This window comes from Naegleria lovaniensis (genome assembly GCF_003324165.1).
Source record: "Naegleria lovaniensis strain ATCC 30569 chromosome Unknown tig069, whole genome shotgun sequence".
In the NCBI taxonomy this organism is placed as follows: Eukaryota; Heterolobosea; class Eutetramitea; order Acrasida; family Naegleriidae; genus Naegleria; species Naegleria lovaniensis.
This window is the reverse complement of record NW_025407891.1, coordinates 21,533-47,575: the sequence shown is the minus strand read 5'-3', so window position 1 is coordinate 47,575 and position 26,043 is coordinate 21,533. Positions and strand designations below refer to the sequence as shown.

Genomic DNA, 26,043 nt, shown 5'->3' with positions numbered 1-26,043 from the left:
TTGACATTTTATTGCATGTCTTGAGACGAAGCCACCACCTGGCTCAGCTGGGAATACGAAACGAGGTTTTTTGTTTTCTTTGCAAATACGTAAAAAGGAGGTGACAACAACTGATAATTTCCAACAATCACAGCAATTTGTTTTTGATAAAGCTTGGTGCTGGTTGTTGATGAAAATTGTCCAATTAATTTAAATTTGAATGGATCCGTCTGATTTGGTGCCACAAATATTTTAAATGAGTTAATTGGTTCAGAATGTCGAGATGCATTTTCATTGTTCTCATTGAAATTGCGAACCTCTACGGTTGCATTGCTCAAAGAAATATGATTAGTCTTAATTTCAAATTCTACGGGCTTTTTAAGCAAAAATGCCGCAATATGATTTTGAGCATGAATTAATGAGTCGTGTGTTTGAATAATGGTAAAACTGATGTCGTCGGTTAATGTAAGTCGTTCTGTTAAGTTTGGCAAAACTTCACTTGTTTCAATATGGAAAACAGGAAGTGAAATGTTGTAGTAATTGGAAATGCTTGTCTCCATGAAATCGGTGGCAAATCCGGCCCTATAGTCATGTCTTGACTGATGGTATGATTGACGGATGGAGTTGACACGATGTTGTAAACATCGCAATTGTAAGTCTTTCGCACAAATTAAATCTTGATCTGTAAAACTATAAGAAATGGATGTCACGCTTTCTCTAGCTTGCTTTCTTTCATTATTAAAGTCAACAAATTGTTTTTCAGTCATTCTCATCAAAATTTGTTGGTTAATTTGACTAGGGGCATCACAATATTTCCTCTTTCTATCGTTATTGTATGAAAGATATACACATTCTTTTTTCACTAATTTGATTTTCATGTTTGAGTAACTTCTATGATAGTCCAATACTGTGGTTCTTTTTGAATAATCACGTGACTCTCCGAAAAATCCTTCAAGAGAACGTGTTCCCAATAAAGACAAATCAAAAACTGCATCTTGTGGAATAATTCTGATCAATTTCTGAATTGTTTTGATGTTATGGATAATGATGTTTTTTGTGAGGGTTCCGGATAATGTAAAATTATTATTCTTATTGGAAATAATGACGTCTTGGAAAACGGTATCCCACTCATTCAAATAGTCCAAATTTTCCTTAAGAACTTGCAACACTTCGTGCAAATTGTGTGAAGATGTTCCATCATGATTTTTGTCATCGTAAACATGAAATAAATCATGTATCGCTTTTAAGTACTTATAGAATCCTAAATATCGATAGTTGGTTCTCTCGTTCAATAATCGTAATTTTTCAAGTAACTGTAAATTGCATACATCACGTAATACATCCTCAGATTGATCATCATATTTGATAAACGAGCTCCGTTTAACTATTTTACACCACTCTAAAGGTTGTTGTCTATATATTTCATCGAGTGTGTTCAATTCAAATCGTTGTAAAATAGAACAAGAAATTTTGGTGACAGCTATGTCTTGATTGCTAAAATTTGCCACACACACTTTACCAATGTTAGTATGAAGGGTTTCACTCAACAACGTAACACTTAATTCGTTGTCATTGCTGCTATGATAGAAAGAAATGCCTCCAGAGTTAAAATTCCGTGGTTCTTTTTCTTTCCATTCAAATGAAATTGTGTCTTTGTCATTCACTATGAAGGAAAGTGGTATGTTGGTCGCTTGTGTTCTTTGAATAACAATTTTCATCAAATGGCAACCGTTTCCGTTGTCGTTGGAAGAAATACAAGCAGAGGAATGGCGTGCAATTTGAAGGTTTGGAGCACCTACTTTAGTGGCAACCGGATATAATTTTGGTCTCCCATTAATTGCATTCCTCATGTTTTTGCAATGGTGACTGTAGCAAAAATGATGTAGTTCATTTGGGCTCGATGTGAAATATTTGTAATTAGCAGACCCTGCATCTGACACAGTACAGACGATGTTTCGAGTATATGTGTCACGAAATTCAGAAATCGTGTCTCTAATGGTTTGTTCAGTTTCAGTAGTGCATACTTTGAAGTTTCCAGGAATTCGAACTTCACCGTTAATACTGCAATATAAAGTTTGAACAATTTTTTCAGCTAAAAAACCCTTGGGTGGAAAATTCGGACTCTGAGCTAGTGCAGTACAATCACTAATCTTCAATGGACCTTCATTGGCACCGTATACAAGCCCAAGCTTGGTATTGATTCCTAAATGCGGTGTTACATCTACTGCATCAATTTGAACAAGACCAAAATTTTGATTTTCAATAACCTTCATTTTTTCTACTAGCTTATCAAAGTCATCTTTGTCTAGTTTAGTATTCCCTTCTCCATATGATGCGGTGTGAAAATGATGGTCGAGTGTGGATGAACAAGGTAGGACTAAGTTACATCTTTCAGAAGAGGGTTCAAATTCTTGTCCTCGTTTCAACCCTCTCGCCAATGCTTCATACGCATTGTATCCCATGATAACCAATAAATCTTGAGCAAAACAAAGAACAGATGGGCTCCATCTATGGCCTCTACTGTCTTTGCAAATTAATTGTGAAAAAGCATCACGAAGATATGTGAAAAAGAAAGTTCGAGGTACTAATTTGCGACTACCTAACACCTGAAAAAACAATTTTTTCAATTCTTGAATATCCTCATCAAATATATCACATTCCGAATAATAACTATCATCATCGTTATTTTGTGATTTAAAATCAGCATGGTCTACAAAATTATGAGAGATGGTGTCGGACTTGGTATTTACAATTGATGAGTGTGTTGGAATAAATTTGTTGTTAATTAGTTGTTGCAGCATGTAATACGGTGCTGTTTGTTCTTTTGTTGAATATGACAACGTGATGTAGTCTTCAGCAAAACCATGATCCAGGATTTTATGTAATTCAATAACGCCGACATTTTTTTCTGGTTCGAGTAATTTCATGATGGTTGAACTAGAATAACGTTGTGACGTTGTTGAGGTTTGAGGTGGGTCTTCGCAAGCTGTACTTGTTTTGGAGTGTTTACGTTTTTGACGAATTCGCATCAGCTCGTCATGACACTCTTTCAATTTCAAATAGCCTTGAAAATGTAGTTTGTTGATCCATTCTGATGTTAACTCTTGATTTTGTCTTTGATTTTGAAATTTTGGGTCAGAGTAAATGTTATAGATAGCACTATCCTCGTCCGGGTCAATGCAATCAGTAACATATTGTGCAATCTTTGTTGAATTGTCAACCTGGAATTTGCAACAGTATAGAACAAATGGGACTCGTTTGTTGTGTGTGATGAGGTATGAGAAATATAGTTCGAGATGGCGATGGATGGTATTAAAATCCTTGCGATGAAATCCACATTGATCAATAATATCTTCTATTAAATGTTCGACATTAATATATTGATGGACTGCGAATAGCATTGTTTTGATGGCAACATGATATTCCGGTCTCAACAGACCGACAAAGGCGTTTCGTTCATGTTTTAACATTTTTATTGAAAAAACCTCCAGCAAACACCAGAACAAAACTTCGACAGCCTGCTCGACCTTTTTTAAAATGGTTAGGATTCTAAAAAATAAAGTGCTTTCCAAATGCTATTGTAACACTATTTCTGGGAGTTGGGAACGCCAGAAAAAGTGGACAAATCCAGTCGTGGATTTTTACCTTCCCATTTTTCGAAACAACAAAAGGTATTTTTCTCCATCATTCTGAATGGTACATGAAGAAGAATCTGGGTTGAACTGGAGCAAGAGGTCACAGGCCCGAAATGGAATTGTGAAGGTCATCCCATGAGTACATTACACAGCGTGTTGAAACTCAACGTCTATAACGAAAGTGCATGAGAACAACAAAGGATTCATGGCATGAAATTGGTAGTATGGACACCGTTGTCGTAATGACATGGATTCTCTCATCTTTGTTACAGCTTATAATTACCAAACACATCCATGACTCCTCCAAAATAATATACTCCTTCATCAAGACTTGAACAATGTTTACTCTCGTATTGAAGTAAATAAAAATCAATGATATTAAGGTAAAGATCATGCTCACTGTTCATTCATGTATATGCATGTTTGAAAATAAAATACAATAAACTATTGTGTTAATAAAACAACAATAACAACAACGACTGTGAGAGAGAAGTGTGATCTTATTAAATTCCTCCTGCAACCTCAATGGCCTTCAGCTTGTTACCAGTCTTAATCTTTTTAACATAATTCTTGAACGGTTGACTCTCCAAAAAGCTCTGATAAGTACCATTTTCATGGAGTACCAATTTCATCTTTTCAACAGCAACGTCAAACAAATCAACAGGTACTTCATCTTCATAGGTAATTTGATTATATCTTTGAATAATTCTCTTCTTGACTTTACCAGCAATGTTAATTTCATTCAATGCATCATCCTTGATATAGTTTTCAATAATATTTGGAGCCTTTTGAGATCGATCCATTGCAGTACATTTCTTATAGGCCACAACTTCTTCATAAAACAACATGGTTTCACCACACAATGCATTCAATAAATGTCTCTTGAATAATTCTCTGGTCACGTCATTTTCCAGAATTTTGTCAATATTATTTGGTACTTCCATTCTGGCCAATTCATCCGAGTTGTCAGTATTTCGTTTCATTGAAGTATAAATCAGTAAGAGGACAGGGAAATAGGAGCAAGTAGCGTGCACAGCTTGAACCCAAATTTGAGTCAACACAATAAAAGCAAAGGACAAGTTCGTGAATGAAACTGTGGCATATGCAATGGATCCAATTAACACAATGACTGTGGTCACTCGAATTTCAGTATTGAGGGAATATGAATCATTGACATCTTTCAACATGACCACCTCAATTAACAACATGATATCCACAAGGAAGAGTAATGGAACTACCAATCTTGGATACAAGATGTAACTCATGAATGGACTGTTCGTCTCTCTCTCATTGATTTGACACAAGAAATCATGAGGACACAATTTAGGATATGTCAAACTCACAGGTAACATTACAACAATGACAACCACGAGCATGACCACAAAGAATTTGACTAGATTCGATTCTTCAGCTCTTCTCTTGTTGACAGTACTTGTTTGTTCTGCTCTTCTCTTTCTCATCATTTCAGAAACTTCAGTAGCATCCAATAAGGTTGGAACATCTTCGACATCAATGACAGACATTTGATCATTTTGCGTGTGTAAATCAGAAATGTCATTACGCCAATTTCTATTTGTTGATTGTTGTTGTAGTGTCGAAGTTGTTGATTTGAATTGTTTTTCAGAACCTCGAGGTGAGATGGGTGCTTGACTCGATGTGCCAGTGGCACTTGCTGACAAATTGGTCGATTCATCCACAACAGTTGTGTTACTGTCGAGAGCGACATTGGTGGTGGCAACAATGTTGGTCTTATTCTTTCTGCTGGCAGCACGTTCCTTCTTTCGTTGTTGAGAGGCTTCATCTTGTTCTTTTTGCTTTTTCATGAGTCTTTTATAAAATTGGTTTTGAGTTTCGAATATGAACATTCAGGAAATATGGTGAACCATTCCATTTCGAATGATAAAAGACACATATAGAGTTAATATCAACAAATGCACACATAATAATACTCACTTGAAATTCCAATGGTAGATAAAGTAAATTCTCCAAGCTCTCAATAGTAAAGGTGCAAACATGACATAAAAACTCACATTTGCCAACAAGACAATCATTTGACATGGTGTTCCAGGAACGCTGTAAGAGAGTGTATACGCTGCTAAATAAATTCCTGCTCCGATGGAAGATAACACGGAGAGGACTGGAGCTCGGGCTCGAATGGATTGTGTCTTGTTTCGGAAAAGAACGAGCACTATGGAACATGCAAGCATGAGAAAGAATTGAACAAACCATAGTACAATGAAGAGAATTTCAGACCCTTGTGTTTCAAAGACCATGTTGTGTGTATGTATCTACTTGAAAGAGAGAGAATTTGCGCTTGTTGACAATGTGTGAAATCACAGTCGGAAAGGTACGCAGTGTACAAATGTGATGAAAAGGGGTATTGGGATGGTAGCACGAATGATTCACGAGGTGTTGCTGGAACGAATGGTTGTTGTGACACACAAAAGATGAGCTTGGTACCCTGTGATGATGGTCTCGAATAGGATCGATTCGTTTTTTTGTGAATTTTTCGGTCTTTTTTCTAGACTTTCTTTTAATGTGATGTGAACGTTTTGCTTGGCAGTTCACATCCCCGAGTTTTCTTTCTGCCTGTGTGAAAAGTGACGCGAGAAGGAATGGATCAAATAGTTGGCCACTGCATCGGTTTTCAGCTGTAGTACCTCTTTGGAAAGCTTAAGTTTTCGCGTTGTTGTGGGATCTTGTTGGGCTGCTTCGTGATTGAAAAGAGAGCTTGTTTTAAGTTCGTTTGCACAAAAACCGCGTCTTGTGTATGGCAATGAGGAAGAAACACACTCGTTATTCACTGAAGTTGAATTGTCAACAACACTAATTGTAGATTTAGGAGAATCACTGCATTTCTTGGTGGTTTTTGTTTTAGGGGTCTCGTTTCTCAACAGATTTCTGGATGATGTGGCTAACTGCTTTGCGGTTGGTTCGGCAATGGCCATTACCGATTGATTCTCCTCACTTGATACAACAATTCCATCTTCTGACTTTGGGCTCTCCTTCTTTTCAGTGAGAGGCGTTTCTGTGGTTTTGTGTTTTGCTTCATATTTAATGTTTGCAGCCAAGCTCACAAAAACTTCCTCTGCATTTCGTCCATTGTATTTCACTATTCCTCCGTTTGGATAATTACGTCTCGTGTAACATTTGTGGTTAACGCAACATGATCGGCAATGAGGACAAATAAAATGACCATTCGTTGCATAGTATTCGAAATCTCCATGATCGTGGGTCTCAATACAATCCTTACACATGCTTATTGCACAGGGCAAGGCAGGAAATGAAAAGTTCATGTTGACCTCTTCCTTACCGACATTATATTTTTGCACAAAGTGAAGTATGTTGAAGAGAGTAGAGTTGTCACAGATCAATTTGGCTCCATCCTGAGCTCTACAGATGTGACATTGTATGGTACTGCCTCCAATATGTTCAGCTCCCTTTAGAACTAGTAATACTTTCTTCTTGGTTGTTTCTTGTATAGCGTTCATGGTACACGTAATATACATTTTTTGGTTCAATTTCACTTTTTCATCAGTTAACAAATATCTATTATTGTCCAATAGTTCTTGAAGCGGTCCTGGTAGATCCTTCTTGGAATAGAGCGACGACAAATATTTGCTCAAATCCACAACATGTAAATTAGACACTTTCCTAACTAAATAAAGGTCCCCTCCAATGGATACCTTATTATCTTTGTCTATTATTAACGTGTCAGCAACGTTAGTTGAAGAGCTCTTCTTTTTCCTTGGTCTCGACGCTTTCTTAGTAGTGTTGACTGCTGTATTCTCTTTTGAACTTTCATTTGTATAAATTTTCTTGCTCTTTTTTGATGGTGAACTTTCTGTTACAGGTTGTGCTTGCTCTTGATTTGTCATTTCATTGTCGTGTTGATTAGAAAATTCATTCAATGTTAATGGTACGAATGGAATTTCTGGCGTTATTTCTACTAATGGGAGTGATATTTGTTCATGATTTCGATCCCTAGTTTCGTTTTCATCTTGAGTATGTTGTATATCATGAGATGGTAATTGATCTTGAATTTCTGGGATTTTTTCTACTATTGGGAGTGGTATTTGTTCTGTTTCACAAGCAGTGAATGTTATTTTTTCTGTTTCCTTGTCCTCTGGGCTTGTTTTAGAAGAGCATTGTGAAGACTCTGCAGAAGAAGAAGAAGCTTTATGGAACCTTCGCTTCTTCTTTAAATTTTTGTGTGTTTCTGGTAGAGCTGTTGGTAGTAATAATTTCTGTTCGTTATCATGTTCTGTTGTTGAACCATGACCATCATCACTTCCGATATTGCCGGAATCATTTTCAGCCATCACTAAATCAAAAATTATATCACCATTATTATCATTTACATGTTGCAGATTTTCTTCTTTATTGCAACTGGGAGTTGCTTCGGAGCAAGTTGAATAGGATTTTCTTTTGATGATCCTTCTGGGCATTTTTTAATTTATTATTATGAACAACGCCTTAAACTTTGAATGATGAGGCAAAAAATAATTTATTGTTTTTTATAGAAAGAGCATGGTTTTCTATCGGAGCCCCACCATCCATCTCCATTTCTACAAGTTTCATCAGCATGGTTGACCATTGCCTTGTACCAATCCGTAGATGGACCATTATCTGAAAATTTCTTTTCCTCATCCATTTGACAGCTCTTAAATGTCACAAATCCATCTGTTCAATAATGAGAGTTTCAAAAAAAGACAAGTTCATGAATAAACGATTCATTTAACACCAAATGTTAGTATTTTGTTCTGAACATTTCATTAATACCTACCGGAAGTAGTTCCATAATCTGCAACCCAATGTACAATTTCCAAGGCAATACTATAATGTGTCAACAATCCAATAGGATCATCTCCACAAAGTCTTCCCGTGTCATACGGATCAGTATGTTCATACAAGTCATGAATACAAACTCCTTGCGGTGAACAATAACCTTCTTCAACTGAAATATAGCTTTGATAGGCATTGGGTGTTCCTTTCACACAATACCCACCAACTGTTGCAATAAATCCATAGAGAGCCTTCAAATTCAATGGGAAATTGTTGTAATAATAATCGTGACAGATGTTTTGTAATGTTCTTGAAACTACTGAACCATTAAATGGAGCTCCCATTGTAAACCATTGAGAAGTTGACATATCAATAGAGCATTTTCCTTTCATGAATGCAGCTGCAATGATTAAATTACCCATTGAGTGAGTATAGAGAAGAGTATTTTGAATCTTGGTTGAATTTCCGCTACCTAACAATGCAGTGGAGCAATAATAATCTTGCAAAGATTCATCATCCCATCCTCTGTTCTACATGTTGTTAGATCCATGATGTTGATGCAAGTGTCATTTCACACCATTGCACGATCATACTAGTTACTCACCTTAGTATCACGTCTTCCAAACCACACATCTCCACAATGATCTGTGTAAGCCAAAACGTTGCCCCAATATTCCTTAAAATCTTTTTGTGGAGGTAAATCCTCTTGTCCACCTATTCATTGAAATGGTAAAATAAATATTATTGTTCATTGAATAGATGTTCCATATTGAATGAAAGTTAATTATGAAAATAATTATTCAACAAGGCCACACGTACCTGCACCATGAAGGAAAATACACGTTGGCTTGCTTTGAGCAGCTCCGGAGGACTTTCTTGTGAGATATGAGACGCATGATTTTTCATCTCTCATGTGACCGCTGCTACAAGATTCTTGTTCATTAAGGAACCATAATGAGCCTTCGTTTGAGGAGCTCCTTCTTTGAGAAGAGTCCAATGACAAACGATATGAGGCCTTTTCTTCAATGATTGGTAACGGAAGTCCATATTTTGCGCTCACTCTATATTTTGTGAGATATTTCTCAAGAATATCCCTTGCAGTGGTATCTTGCTTGGCGTGAATATTTTTCTTACCAAAATATTCAGCAAGATATTTTCTGTCGTAATAGGTACAATTTGAAACAAGGTGATCCATTTGATCCAAGAACAGCTTTTCGTGTAATGTTGGTTGAGCAGAAAAACCAGTCTTCTCTTCAGTGAGTGTGAATTCACTAATAGAAACAACCAATGACTTGGAAATGATAAAAACTGGAGTGGTTCCATTGGCACATAACACCATACTTTCATCCATAAACGAAAATGAATACATGTCAAGCTTGTTGTTGACACAATGAGTGTTCACTTCCTTATCAAATGTGACACTCTTTGGAGGAACTGCTTTGAAAGTAACCTTGTTCAACATTTTGCTCAATCCCATTCCATTATCAAAAGCATTCCAAGGAGCGTCATAATTGATGTGAATACATTGAGTGACACCATTGGACTTGTCTGTATGTTGTGAAATTTCCACACCACCCTCTTGAACAGGTTTCATAAAAGCATGTAAACTTCTCGAATCAAAGAATGTCATCATTCCCAAAATTCCGCTCTCCAAAATCACATTCAACGATTCTGTTTTTTCATTTTTATATCGAATCGCCGTTCCTTCATGCACTTGTTGGCTTGATCGATCCAAGGCTTTGAATCTCATTGAAAAACCACTCTCCGGTAATTGAAATGCAACTTGTTGAATAGTAATGTGATGATTCGTTGGAGTGTGAACAAGCGACTCAGCGGCACATGATGATGACATGATCATCACAACAGCCAAGAGCGCCACCATCATGATTGCACCGAGTCGTTGTTGTTGCTTGTGGCACATGATCCTTGAAGTGGTTGGTGCTACTAACGACCACACATGAAGATTCATTTTTTAAGCGATGAGATTGTAATCAAAATGTCATTGAGACCAGACAGACCACAAAATAATTCTCTTCTCTCAAATACTCAAGTGAGATTATTTGAAAGATCAAAAAAAGCCCTTCATTAATAAATTGCAAAGAAAAATTGAGTGGAAAGATGAAATTCACTCCCGCCACTTCACATTCCGCCAACGCTATTTGTTGAAATTCAAAAAAATAAAAAATGTCAAACAACGGTTTTGATGACAACACACGAGAAACACAAGAAGAAGACATGTTTGAAGATGAAATTCCGTTCGATGACGAAGATGAGAACGATGAAGGAGAAGATTTATTTGCCGATGATGTTTTAGAAGAAGATTATCGAGCCGAACCCCATGAAGAGGATTTTTATGATGAACAATACATTGATAACGAAGAATATCAGCCCATGAGTTATCATGAAAGAATGAGAGCTGAAGAGCAAATGCAAAACCGAGAAGCGGAGGAGGAAACGGAAAACGAAGTGGAACAGGCACTCCAGAGAAATGAAAGAAAAAGTTGGAGTGCCGCTGATAATGCCGTCTTTCACACCTTGTTCAATGACGACGAAAACAATGACGAAGAAAATAATGATGCCTTCAATGACGATGATGAAGATGAAAATGATGGTCGGTTCGAAGATTTATTGAACAATCTTCGAGAACAGCTGACCATCAGCAAAAAGCGAGATCGAATCGTGAAAGCATTCAAGAAGTTTTTCACGGAACAAAAAAAGGATGTCTATATGGAAGCCATCAAAAATGTGGTGGCCAATAACAAGAAGTCTCTTGTTGTCAACTTTTCTGACCTTTCAGTAGAGCCATTTCTGTTAATATTCCTTACAGAGGAACCTGATGCAATCATTGAAATTATGGAAGAAGCTCTCAGACAAATTGTCAATCGATATTTCCCAAATTATGCTGGTTTTACTCTTGACAAGGACGAAATAATTCATGTTCGTATCAAGAATCTGCCAGCTGTTGAATCCATTCGAGACCTCAGACATTCTACTTTGAACCAATTGATCGCTGTTCGAGGAGTGATCACAAGAAGAACTGCCATGTTCCCTCAGCTAAAACTTGTATCCTATGATTGTGTCAAGTGTGGTGAACGATTGAATCCTGTAACTGTTCGAAGTGCCTCCGAAGTTGCAAAGCCATCCAGCTGCCCTGGCTGTGCAGGAAAGAATTGTTTTGTCATTAATGAAGCCAAGACGCTCTACTCCAATTATCAAAAGATTACCATTCAAGAGCCACCAGGTACTGTCCCTGCAGGAAGAATTCCTCGATCCAAAGATGTAATTTTAACAAACGATTTAATTGATTGTGCAAGACCTGGAGAAGAAGTCATTGTAGTAGGAGTTTTTAAACAAAATTATGATGCTTTCCTCAATGTTAAACAAGGATTTCCAGTCTTTGCGACAATAATTGAAGCGAATTACGTTGAGAAATTATTTGACAAGAGAAATGAGGCCATCACTAAAGAAGATGAACGAAAACTGCAAGAATTGGCCAGAAATCCTTACATTTTCGAGAAACTTGTGAAATCCATTGCTCCCTCAATTTTTGGCCATGAAGATATCAAAAGAGGTATTGCTTTGAGTTTATTTGGAGGAGTTCGAAGAGTTTCAGCAGAACACACTACAAGAGGTGACATCAATGTACTTATTCTAGGAGATCCAGGAAAAGCCAAATCTCAATTTTTGAAATATATTGAAAAAACAGCCACTCGAGCAGTTTATACAACAGGTAAAGGTTCTTCAGCAGTAGGTTTAACAGCTGCTGTCAAGAAGGATGCAATTACTGGTGAATGGACTCTCGAAGGAGGTGCTTTAGTGCTGGCCGATGAAGGAGTTTGTATGATTGATGAGTTCGACAAAATGAATGACCAAGATAGAACCTCTATCCATGAAGCCATGGAACAACAGAGTATCTCAATTTCAAAGGCAGGTATTGTCACTACACTTCAGGCTCGATGTGCTGTCATTGCTGCAGCCAATCCTATCAAAGGGAGATATGATACATCCAAAACATTCCATCAGAATGTTGAACTATCAGAACCTATTCTCTCTCGATTTGACATTCTTTTCATTGTAAGAGATATAGTTGACGAAAAAATTGACGAAAACTTGGCACTGTTTGTTGTGAATAGTCACTTCAAAAACCATCCCGTACAAGCTGCTATTAGAAAAACTCAAGAGCAACAAGCTGCCATACGAGAACTTCTTGATGAAAGAGATGGAAAGAAGGATGATGAAGCATATCTCCAAAATAGAGATCCAATACCTCAAGAAATGCTAAAGAAATACATCATTGTTGCAAAGAGACTACGTCCTTCTCTTGCTCTTGCCAACCATGAGAAAATTACTCAATTTTATTCAGAGTTGAGAACTCGTTCTGAAGAAGGAAGTGGTTTAACCATCACAGCAAGACATTTGGAGTCCATTATTAGAATGGCTGAAGCAAGTGCCAAGATGCATTTGAGGTCCTCTGTCACTGATAGCGACGTCAACACAGCCATCTCTGTCATGTTGGAAAGTTTTATTTCAACTCAAAAATACTCTGTCGCTGGCTCTTTGAAACGAAAATTCAAAAGATATCTCCAGTCTCCAACAGATGACCATCAATTATTGTTACACATTCTCAATGAGATGGTCAAAGCTAAAATTTCTACAATGTTCGATGAAGACGAGGAAAACGACACTGAAATTAGCATTTCCATTAAGGAATTCAAGAATGAGGTCGCTAAAAACAGAATATTCGACATTTCTACCTTTTTGGACAATGAAGAGTTGTTGGCAAAGAAAGGTTTCTCCATTCGGGAGAACAAAATTATTTGGACTCCACCACAACAATAGCTGTGGTGCTTTCTATAACACTCTATCAATTTGACAGGATGACATTGTATCTATTTGGTGCAAATTCCTCAATGATTGTCATCAAGCGAGCGACAAGTCAACAACAAGTGTTCTCGTCTGTTGACTACTTATCGTTAATTGATGTTTATAATTGATGAACGGCTTAATCTAAACGAAAATGGATGAAAATTAACCTAGAGTCTAAAAAGTGCTTGAAAATAACCATTCCTATCAGAGAGATATTCAATGTTAAATGGAACATATGAATACATTTCCACTTGATATATACGAATATTTCAACTGTTAACTCAATAATATATGCATTCGATATTTATTCTTATATGAGATTCGATGTTGCGTTACATCCACGCTGTCAACACCTGTCCCTTCACCCCTCAACAATGGTTGCAAAATAGCCATCATTCTACAATGTGTGTGAAATAAGTGAAAATTTGACGCTAATTTGAAATGACGTTGCTTTTTACCTCAAGCACATCAAGCATTGTTTTGACACTTCTTGAGAGGAATGAAAGTATCCTTCATCTAAGGTGAGGAAATTATCCAATTTTGACGACACATCATGTCGTTTGTCTTTGCACTCAGCCTTCAAACAACAGCACTTGACAACACCACGAACGTTGTGCTGAATCTGTAAAGTTTTAAGCGCAGCACTTTCACAAGTTCAAAAAAACATCAATACAAACAACAACAATTCAACACGTTGAACTTGATAGGCAACAACCTTGTTACAAACACTGAACTCTAAAGACGACAATCTTGTGGTCAACACGTCAACACATCTTGCCATCCACTCTTTCAGAAACAAACTCCGTTTTAACGGGACAAGCCCTTCCCAGAACAGTTTCAACTGCCTTTGTGGGACCACAGCAAAAAAGAGCAAGATTCACCCAGAGTTGTGCCTTCTTGTCTTTATCACACAATCAAATTTTAAAAAATATTCTTTGACGAGGTTTGGATTGAGGAGTTTAACACACGAAGACAACAACAACAGCGGTTGTGTGCAATTTATCATCGTTAGTAATAGCATTGTTCTCATCATTGTCGAAAGCATTTTGTTTCATTGTTTTTACTTGGTAGTTCCTTGTCCGCACATAATTCTCTCACTGAAGATTTTACTGATTCCGCTCTCTTTATCTCTATTTCATTATCATCGGTTGATTATCCAACTATTGTAATTTAGCCAAACTAGACTTTTACTTTTCGAGAGAGATATTTATCATTTCTATTTATTGTACATACTCTCTGAATCGCGTCTCTTGTAGCATCATCATCACCAGCGTAAAGAATTCATCCAGGCCATTCGTCCAGTCTTTACGGAACGTTCGAAAATACTAGTAACAACACTTTGCATCACTTTGATCATCCTTCTCTAACGGTTCTATCTGATAACCGCTCTAACTGACATAATATTTCAATTGTCAGTTGTAAAACACAATCCTCTAGAGGCGCAACCACTCATTCACTCAACTATCGTAATTACGTTGTGCTTGTTCCCGCCCTGTCAGACAACCTTTTCAATAACCCCTCACTTTTGAGAGTAATAACACTTTGTGGATCACTTCATTACCTCTCAAAATATTACATTCATCAGTCACCATTAACAATTACACAGCTTGATAACTGAGAGTGAGTGACAAATCTGTGGCGAATCATCATTTATTTCTACAACGACATTGTTTTGCATTTTGTACTTTTTCTCAAAGAAATAGCGATACTTGTCGTTGAGCATTGATATCTCCAATTACCTCTCTCTAGACATTCTCTCTAGCTCTGTAATCATTCTCCAACCTGTATTAACTCTTGTTGACAAGATCAACCAAATCATTCATCACCTCCCTCATCCATCTTTATGCAATACAACCATAACCCAACCACAATTACCATGAACACCACCATGACTACTCAAAGACAAGAACTCTTCCTCAGAGACATGCTCAATGGATCATCGAGTAACAATAACTCTGACGATTCAAGCACTAACAACTCTCAAACTCCATCCATCCAGCTCACTAAAATTTTGTCACCATTCCAACTTTATACCAAGAAGAGAACAGACATTAACAACAACTCTGTAGAGATTTCATTGTTAGGAAAGAGTACAGAACATACTTCGCTTGACATTCAAACAGAAAAGTCAGTGAGTGTGTACTTGGCTGAAGAAGGTCTTTCCTCCACTGTTGTTTGTGCAAGTCACTTGATCAAGAAGATTCTTCCAATAACATTCAGTTCAGTTAAAAAGAATGATAAGGTCTCAGTTGTATCGTGTAATGGTACACGAAATAATTCCAAGACATGTTCAGTAGCAACCACAACCACAACCTTGAACTCAAATCAACCACCTAAGGTGGCATTCAGAGTGAAGAGTCATGGTAAAGGTTGTAATGGAACAGTGAAACTCTTTGTGATACCATTCGTAGTGACTGATAATGATGCTGCCAAGACAGAAGAGCATTACTATCTCATGATTAAGGCCAAGAGAAATTCGTTAGGTAAAGGAAACAACAAGTACGGTATTGAGAATGCCTACATGTTCAGAAAGTCCATGGATAATGACTTGATCGATCAAATTATTGACCGTGTTCAATCATTTGATGCCTCCTCTGCAACTGTCACAGCAACAACAAACACCTCGAGCGTCACATCTGCCAACAACAAACCAACTTCAAGACCTGTTCCACAAGAACCATCCTCACCAACCAACAAGAAGCGAAGAGTGAGAAGCAGCAGTAACGCCATCCAAAACGATGCTAACAAGACCAAACTGAGAAAGACTCAACTAGAAGGAAGTGTTAAGGAAGAGAAGCAAATCTCGACGGTTGGAGGAGCACCAAGTACTTTTGTTGGAGTCTCGTCGTCATCCTTGGCTGCCAACAACAACAACATGTATCACAAGACAACCTCTCTTCATCAATTCCAACAACCTCAACAACAACAACAATATCACCAACCACATGTCTCGTCCACCAACTGCAATCCTTTCAACGCACAGAGACCAATCAATAATAGTAACAACACTACACGAAACAGCGTTCTGTCTCAAGGAACAGTTCCACTTGGCATGGAATTTGCAAACCATACTTCACAAAGACTTCCACAAACTAGCTACTCGAATACAACGCTTTCCTCAAACCAACAATCAAGCAATACATTGGCATCCATGATGGCAAACATGATGAATAATCCACCACCAACCTATACCATTGACAACACATCTTGGAACAATCACACCTCAACAACAAATACTGGAAACAGTAATGTTGGCAATTTGATGAAGAATCACATTCTTGAGATGGATTTCCAAAAGCAATACGGAAGACAATCCACATTCCAAACGCAACAGTCTTCATACCAACCAATTCAATATTATCAAGCTCCATCCCAATCCACTTCTCATTCTAATTATGGAGGTGACAACAGAGCCTTAAAACGAACGCTAGATGAAATCTTTTGTGAGGAGTTTGCCACTTCAAACATGCATCAGCAACCACAGTATACCTCTAACGTTTATCAAAACCATCCAATGATGAATCCTGTACAACAAAACTTTGTTCATTTATCTACTGATGAAGATATCATGTCCATGCAACATCAGGAAATGGCTGAAATCATTGATTCCATTCAAATGTTTGATATGCCTCTTGTGAATGAAGAAGATGAACAACTTAACTTTTTCTGCTAATTCTAAGTTTCTATCATAATCGCTAGAAAACAATGTAAATAAGAACATTAAATAATTTTGATAATTGTATTAAGAATGTGTTTTTATGCAAACTCATAGCTCATACAAGTTCAACAGCATAACAGCTGTTGCAGTTTGGATTTGATTCAAAGGCGATGAATCGTATCTCCATCAACCAACGTTTACGAATTTCCTCAAATCATAAAAAAGCCATCGTTTGAAACAACAAACTTTATGAGATTGTATCAATCCGAGTAGCACAAGATCATCGTTATTTTCAAACAGGTAGAATACTAGCAGCTCCCAGGATGATCACGAACAACCACAACATGGATTATGAACAAGATTTATCTTCCAGTGATGAAGAATCTTCGGAAACTGGGGAGGTGATAATGAATCATTTCCATGATGACATGGACTCCATCAATATTGCATCACCTCCTTCTTCCGAAGATCATCACAACTCTCCTCAACAACAAATAAGCATGGAAGAGACTTCATCCAACGTTGCAACAACTCCTCTTCAAGAATCAACTCTTGCACAAGCGAGTGAGAGCAGCAAGGATCTCAACAATGGTATTCATAGAGATACGCCATCGTTATCATCAACGACCCCAAAACCTCTCAATCCCTTAATTCCCACACTTATCACCTCTCCTCTTACAGCTTCAGCCTCACCCTCTAAATTACTCCAACTATCTCCTAGAGCTCAATATCATCCTCCTAACATCCACCTCAATATTGATAATTTATTGCATCATGGCTCGGAACGACTGGCATCTCCTTCCCGTGCACTTGTAAATAACATCATACATCATCTGACGCCACACCACCTTTCTCCTCGATATCAACCAGTTGTTTCGGATGTTTCAACAGAAGATGAAGATGCGAGTGGTATGAACATGTTGAACGATGATGAGGAGGAATTGAATATATTGATCGATCATTCGACTCAACAGCGAGTGGTTCCTTCAAAATCAAAATCTCCACCTCCCTCACATGGATTTCGAGGCACCAGTCCAACCTTAAAAGCAAGTAGTTACTCGGGAAATCTTTCTGGTGACGACGAAGAAGATGATGACGAAGAAGAGTTGGAAGAGAATATCGAGTCAGACGAGGAAGATGAAATTATTGACATTAACAGTCCACCAGAAGAGGATCAAGTGGAAGGGTTCAACCTCTCGAAAGAGGATCTGATGGATGAATTAAACCGTTCAAATGCAAGATTGGCCTATGCTGAATCAAAGGACGAAGAAGATGAGGAACAAAGCTTGATGAATATCGGTGAAACAAAAAGGAACAGAAGAAGAAGAAGACGCTCAACAAGTCCCTTAACGGGGACAATTTCGAACATTACAGAAACGGTGGTGACTACTCCTTCAAACAACAGAGAAAGTGAGAGCAATTTTCAAACACCAGGTAATGCTAAAACGAATTTTCCTTCCAAAGAAGATGAAGCCACCTATTATAAACGAAAATATTTAGAAACTTGTCATGATTTGCAAGTACTGAGTGAGAGTTATGCAAAATATCAAAAACGAAGCGAAGAGTTGGAGGAAGAATACGATGCCGAGTTGGAAAGATATGAAAATCTACTTCAAAAGAGTGACCTGAAAATTAATATTTTACTTGAACAAGTCAAACGATTGAAGGAGGAAATTGAGGAGAAAAACTCGACACATTCCTTAGAAATAGAAAGAATGATTCATGAGCTGAAACGGTCAAATGAATCAGAAAAATTCAGTCTAGATCTCATAAAGGATATTGAGTCAAGTAATGGAGTATTGGAACAAAAGTTGTCCATGATCGAAAAGGATTACGAACGAAAGTTAAAAGAAGAATCAAACAAACAAAAAGAGCTTCAACATTCTCTTGATGAAATGAAACTTACTGCGGCAGAAACCATTGAGAAACTTAAAAGTGAAAACAGCAGGCTTGAGAATGACTTGTCACATCTTCGAACTGCATTCGAAAGCGTCAGTCAAAGCTCGTCTGAAATTGCAAGATTGAATTGCGAAAACGACAGGCTCTCCAAAATTGTGGAAGAAAAGGATTTGGAGTTGTCACAACTTAAAAACCTTCATGAAAAGAAAAAGATGCTTTTCAAAAAAGCTAGGGAGTCCAAAGCCGTCATGGCAGCACAACCAAAGAAAAACGATGAAACGTGGAACACCATCCTCAACACGTGCAAGTCCTTGTCTGAAGGAATATCTGCATGCCAACATGTCGTTCAACATGTGGCATCTAGCTTGGACACAACTGGTCCTCCAGTCGTACACTCAATCCAGTAGTTGAGAGGTCATCCTTTATGGTTCCCAATTTGGAACAGTTTCATGATGAACTTTGTCCATTTGACCCTCCTCAATAAAAATGAAACAAGTCATACCTCTGCTTGCACAAGCATTGCTCTCCAATAATATTGTTTCGCGAAAAGTGATTAATCATGCAATACAAATGGAGGAGAGAGGTGAGGATTATATTGTAGGGAGCAGCAGTACCTGTGGCAATTCAAATGCGGTACCCATCTCATTAGCAGAATTAAAACAAATCTCCATGAGTGACGTGATTGACTACATGATGTACATTCAAAAGTATGGATCCATCAACAGATTACCTGATGAAATATTATTGTCAATTTTCATGATGATTGAGGATGATGATCACTCTTGGAGAAATTTCATGTTAACATGTAAACGCTTCTTTGAAATTTGCGTGTCATACCGTTTACAAGAAATTCACGTTTGTGGCTTAGGCCCATTCACTTTTTATCAAGGTGCTCCCAATCATTTCTATCTGACTTTGCCACATCCTGATAGAAATATTTCCATGTACAAGATTCCTTCAAGAAAGCCATGGTCTGCCAACGACACAGATGTCTATACTACATGGTACAAGATTCGAGTAGATCCCTCAACCTTAAATGTCCATACGGGGGATTTTAGATTTGCAAAATCAGTTGGGCATTGCTCCCATCATACTGTCAATCAAACACAAATACCTTATGCATCTTGTTTTGGATGTGAAGCTCCTCACATGGACGATGCCAATGCATTGTGTGATTTGACAGGAACTCCATTCAGTTTTGATGCTTCCTTCCACCATAATGGATACATGAGTAATGGAAGTTCCCAATTGACCAATGATGACAAGGTCATCAAGCTCCAAGGTGGAGGCTACTGTGGTTGGATATGTAGCGTGGGAGCAAAGACTGAGGATGAAGCAGTGCAAGGTGGATGGTTCATTAAATTAAAACCAACACATCCATGCGTTCTTGATGATGAACAAGAGAATAATATTGAACCAATCGGAGAGGACAAAAGAAACAATGTATTGAAGAATATATGGACACTTTTTAAAAGAAACAACAAGTAATATTATTATAATTAATATCAACTCAATATAAACAATAATAATAATATTAATAATAATTGCTGTTGTAAATTAATATTTTTTTGTTTTGAAAAAATGAGACTCTATGCGACCTTGCTCAATCCTTGCTCGCGAGGGTCGAACAAGTTGGTGATGAGTAAATTCTTGTTCTCTGCATCATCATCAACAACAACACCCTCTGGAATGGTAGCAACACATACTTCATCAAATTTAATTTTCAATAATCATCATAATACTTCAAGACATTTTTCTTCGTGCTCTATTCAATGTGCCGATGAAAGCCAGTCTTCGTCATCTCCATCAAGTTCTGACAGAAAGCCACAAGGGGAACGTAAACCTTTTGTGAAGAACTATGATAGACAACAAAACAAACAACAGCAATATGGAGGTGGTGAACGAAGATTCAACAATAGTAACTCACAACAAGGAGAGAGAAGACAATTCAGTAATCAACAAGGAGGTACCAAACAACCATACCAACGAACACAACAAACCACCCAAAGTACACAATACGTCAAGAAACCCTACTACAAACCAAGAACCACAGAAGGCGAACAAACAAGTCCAACCACTGGCACCACACCATCTACTAGTACTGGTACTTCAGCCACACCCAAAGCTAAACGAACAATTTCAAAAGAGGAAGCAGAAAACTTGTTAAAAGAGGCTCAAAAACTCAAGGAACTTCAAAAGAAACTTAACAAGAATAGTGAAGAATCGAGTGGTACTACTGCACCTGTTGATGATGATGCTATTGTAATGGAAGAAGATTTAGTTGAACCATCAACGTTTGTAGACAAGAGCGCATTGAGTGAAGAAATTGAAAAGAAGAAATACTTAAGAAGACTCGAAGGAAAGAAAACACCAAATGCAGGTGAAAAAGCGGCAAGCACAAAAAAGAAGGGTGCTAAAAAGAGAGAAAGAAAAAGAGGATCTGAATCTGAGGAATCAGAAGAGGGAGCTGAGTCGAACAAATCGCTCCAAATGCGAAAAAAGACCCAGGATGAAGAGGATATCCTCAAAGTAGATATTGAGATGAACGAAAAATATGCAGAGTATCTTGACAGAATGTATACTGGTACTACCCCTCGGTTACTTGCAGAGCAACAGGCTCTTCTTTCTAAAAGAGGCCTAATTCCTACATTATCTGAAATGGGAGCTGAGCACGGATCAAACTTTACTCCAATGATGAAACAACTGCTTGCTAAAAACCTTGTAAGAGATGAGCAGTACGAATTTCTTTTTAGTTATATGAAAAATTATCAAAATCTTGCAAGAAAGATTTTGGAGAGCATGGAGGACAAGGAGAGAGCTACTGAACTTCAAGAAATCTACCCATTATTGGCTGAATCTTCGTCTCTTGAAACTACTTCCAGAAAGGAACTTGAGGACAATTTTGACAAGCCAGAAACAAGAGCAACTCTGTATAGTTTATTCGATCCTGATTATTTTGTGAACATGGAGGCTGTTGAGACAAAGGCTGCCAAAGATTTGGAACGATTGTCCAAAGAAGGACAACTTACTCCACAAGTGTTGGAGCCATACAAACAAGAAATTTCAACATCGATGCTCGCTGAAAAACTGTTGGACTACTTCAATAGCAAACTTTTCACCTTACAAATTGGAGGTGTTGTTGGCGTCTTGTTGCAACCTGAAACCATCAAACGTATGGCAGAGGACTGTTTTGATACAGTCGTAAGAAAAAGAGGATCAGCGGCTATTCCATATCTTCCAGAATCTGAGAGAAATTTCATTGAAGAGAGAGAACGCAAGTTGGAAACTAAATATGGAATTACCAGAGATAATTTACATACCTTTGTTTCTAAAGATAAAATGTACCAAGAAGACACATTCCAAAGTTTAAATGGAAGAATTGAAGAGTTACTGTCAAAGAAGCGTTTGAATAGGATAGCCATTGATAACCGATTTAAACTTGAACAACCAAATGAAGATTTCGACCATGAGGATGCTTATTATTATGGAGATGAGGAAAATCCAGTTGAAAGGAAAAAAGAAATATCTAGAGCTGTTCAAGCGTATATGGCAGACTACGAAGGCCTTCCATTGAAGAACCACGTGTCAACCCTCTTTGAAAAAGTGAGACAAAGAGTGTATCTATTGAAAAGATTTGTTTATGAACCAAAGTTTGAAACGTTGGCTTATATCAGAGACGTTCCATTCTCCAGTGGTCTGTATCATCATGCAGGTAAAACTGGAAAATATGCCAAATTTGCTCCACTTGAAAGAAACTTTGATGAAATTATTGAGTCCAATACCGCTCCAGACACTGTAGCTAGACTTGTACTCACCAACTACTCACGTGCTTTGGGTCAAAACGACACTCTAGATTTCAAATCCAAGATGGAACTCATGCACAGATTTGGAGCATACGTTAAGAAGGTAGATTCTGAAGGAGGAGTGGAAATGCCAAGTCCAATTCGACCTGGTAAGCGCACACACATGCATCCTAACAGAGTCAATCCTCGTGATGCTGAGCTTGATGTATACAAAATTGATGACGAAAATCATCCATTCTGGAAGGAAATATTTGCTAATATTGAGCGTGTGCAACAAGTCTCACAAAAGAGAAAGGAGAAAGAAATTAAGAAGTCTAATATTGGCCGAGGAGGAAAACCTGCTCCAGTCAAGGCTAAGAAAAAGTAATTGTTGTGAAAGGGTAGTGGCGTCCAATAATAATGCACAAATAATACAAGAACCATTTTGGCGAGTTTGTAAACCATTTTCCTTTTTCACGGGAAATGTCAACTTTCCCCAACACAAAAAAAATGTTTCAAAGCCCAAGTGAAAGCAGTGTATGTCCACCTTCCTTTCGCTCCAATAGAAGGGTCACTTCACCAGAAACGGGTGCCGATCATCATGGTATCAGTTTTTCAGATGCTGCTCTGAGTACAACGAGTTTGGAAGAACATGGCCCACCTCCTCAATTACACCGTTGGTCATTGAATGTTGAAGCTTCCGAAAATGGATCCTTTGTTCACGATCGTACGTTCAATGACCATGCTGCTGATCAGCACTCGGAAGGAGGATCTCTCAACAAGGCTCACTCATTGGCCAGTCACCTGAAAGAAAAAGCCATGAACGAAGAAACGACAAGTCATGACATGAAGAGTACTACTCCTCTTGGTTTAACGATACCCTCCTTGTTACCAAGTAAATTACTAGGAGGAAGAAAGAAGAAGGAAAAGAGAAAAGAAGAAGGATCTGTAACTTCATGTAAGTTTAATCCCGCTCTCATGCTGAAAAGTTAGTTGACATGAATTTGGAATGTGTATTACACGTTCGATTCCAATCATTGCATTCCATATACACGATTGAAAATTATTTGGTGCAATGAACCAATGATTTGAACTGACAATGGAATGAAATTTTTACATAATTGTGTGACACATTAATAATGAAATACTGACATGGAACAATACCCAACTCACTATACTCATCACACATAGTTGATAAGGAAGAATTAAAACAACTTTCTGAGGAATTTTCAGCCATCGACAAGAGTGGTAATATTGGTCTCAATGAATTTGTCAATTGTTTAGGAAGATTGAATGATTCCGACAATCAATCCGATGCCGATCTGGTTTTAGGTAAAATATTATTTCGAGCTTTTGATAAAGACAACAGTGGAACCATTGATTATAGAGAGTTTTTAGCAACCATGGCAATCTTGTCACGAGGAAGTGTGGAACAGAAAATAGAATTTGCATTTTCAATGATTGATTTGGACCATGATGGAAAATTAAGTAGAGAAGAATTGCAAAAAGTGATCACAGCACTGTATAAAGTGTTGACCTCTTTGGGATTGGGATCAAAAACAATGCAAGATCCAATTGTATATGCTAACAAATTGTTTGATGAAATGGATGAAGAAAAATGTGGATATTTAACATTGGAAGGTTTGTAGATTAGAAAAGTATCTAATTTGTAGTAACGACGTTCGAACATGGTGACAATTGTTACAGCTTACAAAAAGGGTGCCTTAAAGAATTCAAATCTTCTCAAAGGATTGGGAGTATTAGAAAGCTCAGAATCAGTCATTGATCAAGATGCTTTGACAACGAGAGGTATGTGTGTGGTCTTTGAACAAATGGTACTAGTTTGGTTCAAACTCGTTCAATCTTTGCATAGAAAATGGAATGCCAATATTAACGGAGAATGATCTTAAAAACACTTCAGACAAGCCCATGAAACATCAAGGAAAAATTATTGGCTTTGGAAGTAGAAAATGGAATTTATGTTTAAATATGATGATTGGAATTAGATTGTCTTCCGATTGCATTGGATCCATAGGTATGTGTGTGCGTGTTATATTATTATTATATTTTATTAAATTCCTGAAATGACCTTAATTTCACACTTGCAATTACAACCTTGACGATAGATGAAAGAGATGTACGAATGGAAGATTTTAGTGTGAGATTAATGTTCGATCTTCCCAAAGAATCGAGTCGAAATTTATTATTATCAAATTCTGACACCACTCGACCTCATTCTCCAAGAGGTTCCTCTCTTCCCTATGATTCTGAAGAAGTTGCTGCAACCTTTGTAGACTATGCTCCATTTGTATTTAAACATATTCGTAAAATGACAGGAATAACTGAAGCGAGTTACATGTTGAGTTTGGGACCTGAACAATTACTTGGAAATTTACTATTGGGTAGTATTTCAACCTTATCTGAACATTTGAGGTGAGTTTTTTGGTGTTAATATGTTCTTGAAAATCATGACAAGCGCTTGATGATGGATGTAAATTTCACAAAGTGATGGAAAATCAGGATCTTTTTTCTTTTATTCCAATGATCGAAAATTCATGGTCAAAACCATTTCCAAAGCTGAAGTTGCATGTTTGAAGCGAATTCTTCCCATGTATTACAAATACTTGTCACAAAATCCAGATTCACTCATTGTTCGAATTTTAGGTCATCATGAAATGATCATCAACTCGGAGCGTATTAATTTTATTGTTATGGGAAATATATTTTCATCATCGAGACCAGTGATTGAGTTGTATGATTTGAAAGGAAGTACTCAGGGTCGAAAGAATCCTGAAGGATTTTGTAAAAAGGATTTAGATTTACTTGAAAAGAAGAGAACCTTCACGATTGGATTAGAAAACAAATTGAATTATATGAAAATCATTGAAAAAGATACACGTATGTATTCTCATGAGATTAATCATTCCATTATTCTTTCATGAACTGTAACATTATAGAATTTTTGGCAAGTTGTAATTTATTGGACTACTCCCTTCTGGTTGGAGTATGTAAAGCAGCAAGAAGTAATAATACCACATCCTCCAGTAGTGGTGCTGCAACCATTTCTAATTTTGTGTCAGTCGATTCACAGCAAGAAATTGCATCTCCAACAACCATACTTACATCAACACCCAACACCTCTCGTAAGACCAGTGGATTTGGAGCAAGGTTAATGCGAAACAACAAGTGTGTTTGTGCCATCCCAAGTTCTCAGCTTGCTAAGAACCTCGAAGAAGAATCAGAATTGTACTACATTGGAATTATTGACATTTTAACTGAGTGGACTTTCAAGAAGGAGTCTGAACATCATTTAAAGTCAATCACCTCAAAATCAGACACCATTAGCGCTATCCATCCCAAGCCATACTCCGAAAGATTTTTCAAATTCATGTATCAAGCCTTTGAATAAGGGAATACGCAATTACCGATATTTAAAGCA

At 37.4% G+C, this 26,043-nt stretch overlaps 10 protein-coding genes across 10 annotated transcripts; 6 read left to right on the top strand and 4 right to left on the bottom strand.

The window, feature by feature from the left end:
• Positions 1-8: 8 nt before the first annotated feature.
• Positions 9-3,449, bottom strand: C9374_013621 (uncharacterized protein; the record flags this gene model as incomplete). The annotated part of the gene is made up of 1 exon (XM_044689518.1): positions 9-3,449. One exon carries the CDS (start codon positions 3,447-3,449, stop codon positions 9-11), a length of 3,441 nt encoding a protein of 1,146 aa, XP_044541895.1.
• A 668-nt stretch (positions 3,450-4,117) lies between these two features.
• Positions 4,118-5,887, bottom strand: C9374_013620 (uncharacterized protein; the record flags this gene model as incomplete). The annotated part of the gene is made up of 2 exons (XM_044689517.1): positions 4,118-5,441; positions 5,568-5,887. 2 exons carry the CDS (start codon positions 5,885-5,887, stop codon positions 4,118-4,120), a joined length of 1,644 nt encoding a protein of 547 aa, XP_044541894.1.
• A 291-nt stretch (positions 5,888-6,178) lies between these two features.
• C9374_013619 (uncharacterized protein) lies at positions 6,179-8,062 on the bottom strand (the record flags this gene model as incomplete). Its single annotated transcript, XM_044689516.1, has 1 exon — positions 6,179-8,062. One exon carries the CDS (start codon positions 8,060-8,062, stop codon positions 6,179-6,181), a length of 1,884 nt encoding a protein of 627 aa, XP_044541893.1.
• Positions 8,063-8,121: 59 nt separating this feature from the next.
• Positions 8,122-10,368, bottom strand: C9374_013618 (uncharacterized protein; the record flags this gene model as incomplete). Its single annotated transcript, XM_044689515.1, has 4 exons — positions 8,122-8,297; positions 8,401-8,929; positions 9,004-9,113; positions 9,219-10,368. 4 exons carry the CDS (start codon positions 10,366-10,368, stop codon positions 8,122-8,124), a joined length of 1,965 nt encoding a protein of 654 aa, XP_044541892.1.
• Positions 10,369-10,583: 215 nt separating this feature from the next.
• C9374_013617 (uncharacterized protein) lies at positions 10,584-13,238 on the top strand (the record flags this gene model as incomplete). Its single annotated transcript, XM_044689513.1, has 1 exon — positions 10,584-13,238. The coding sequence occupies one exon, from the start codon at positions 10,584-10,586 to the stop codon at positions 13,236-13,238; it is 2,655 nt and encodes an 884-aa protein (XP_044541891.1).
• Positions 13,239-15,108: 1,870 nt separating this feature from the next.
• On the top strand, positions 15,109-16,938 carry C9374_013616 (uncharacterized protein; the record flags this gene model as incomplete). Its single annotated transcript, XM_044689512.1, has 1 exon — positions 15,109-16,938. The coding sequence occupies one exon, from the start codon at positions 15,109-15,111 to the stop codon at positions 16,936-16,938; it is 1,830 nt and encodes a 609-aa protein (XP_044541890.1).
• Positions 16,939-17,267: 329 nt separating this feature from the next.
• Positions 17,268-19,229, top strand: C9374_013615 (uncharacterized protein; the record flags this gene model as incomplete). Its single annotated transcript, XM_044689511.1, has 1 exon — positions 17,268-19,229. The coding sequence occupies one exon, from the start codon at positions 17,268-17,270 to the stop codon at positions 19,227-19,229; it is 1,962 nt and encodes a 653-aa protein (XP_044541889.1).
• A 79-nt stretch (positions 19,230-19,308) lies between these two features.
• Positions 19,309-20,310, top strand: C9374_013614 (uncharacterized protein; the record flags this gene model as incomplete). Its single annotated transcript, XM_044689510.1, has 1 exon — positions 19,309-20,310. One exon carries the CDS (start codon positions 19,309-19,311, stop codon positions 20,308-20,310), a length of 1,002 nt encoding a protein of 333 aa, XP_044541888.1.
• Positions 20,311-20,403: 93 nt separating this feature from the next.
• Positions 20,404-22,992, top strand: C9374_013613 (uncharacterized protein; the record flags this gene model as incomplete). Its single annotated transcript, XM_044689509.1, has 1 exon — positions 20,404-22,992. One exon carries the CDS (start codon positions 20,404-20,406, stop codon positions 22,990-22,992), a length of 2,589 nt encoding a protein of 862 aa, XP_044541887.1.
• A 122-nt stretch (positions 22,993-23,114) lies between these two features.
• On the top strand, positions 23,115-26,013 carry C9374_013612 (uncharacterized protein; the record flags this gene model as incomplete). Its single annotated transcript, XM_044689508.1, has 7 exons — positions 23,115-23,562; positions 23,796-24,245; positions 24,312-24,413; positions 24,478-24,639; positions 24,731-25,037; positions 25,111-25,502; positions 25,562-26,013. 7 exons carry the CDS (start codon positions 23,115-23,117, stop codon positions 26,011-26,013), a joined length of 2,313 nt encoding a protein of 770 aa, XP_044541886.1.
• Between the last annotated feature and the right edge of the window lie 30 nt (positions 26,014-26,043).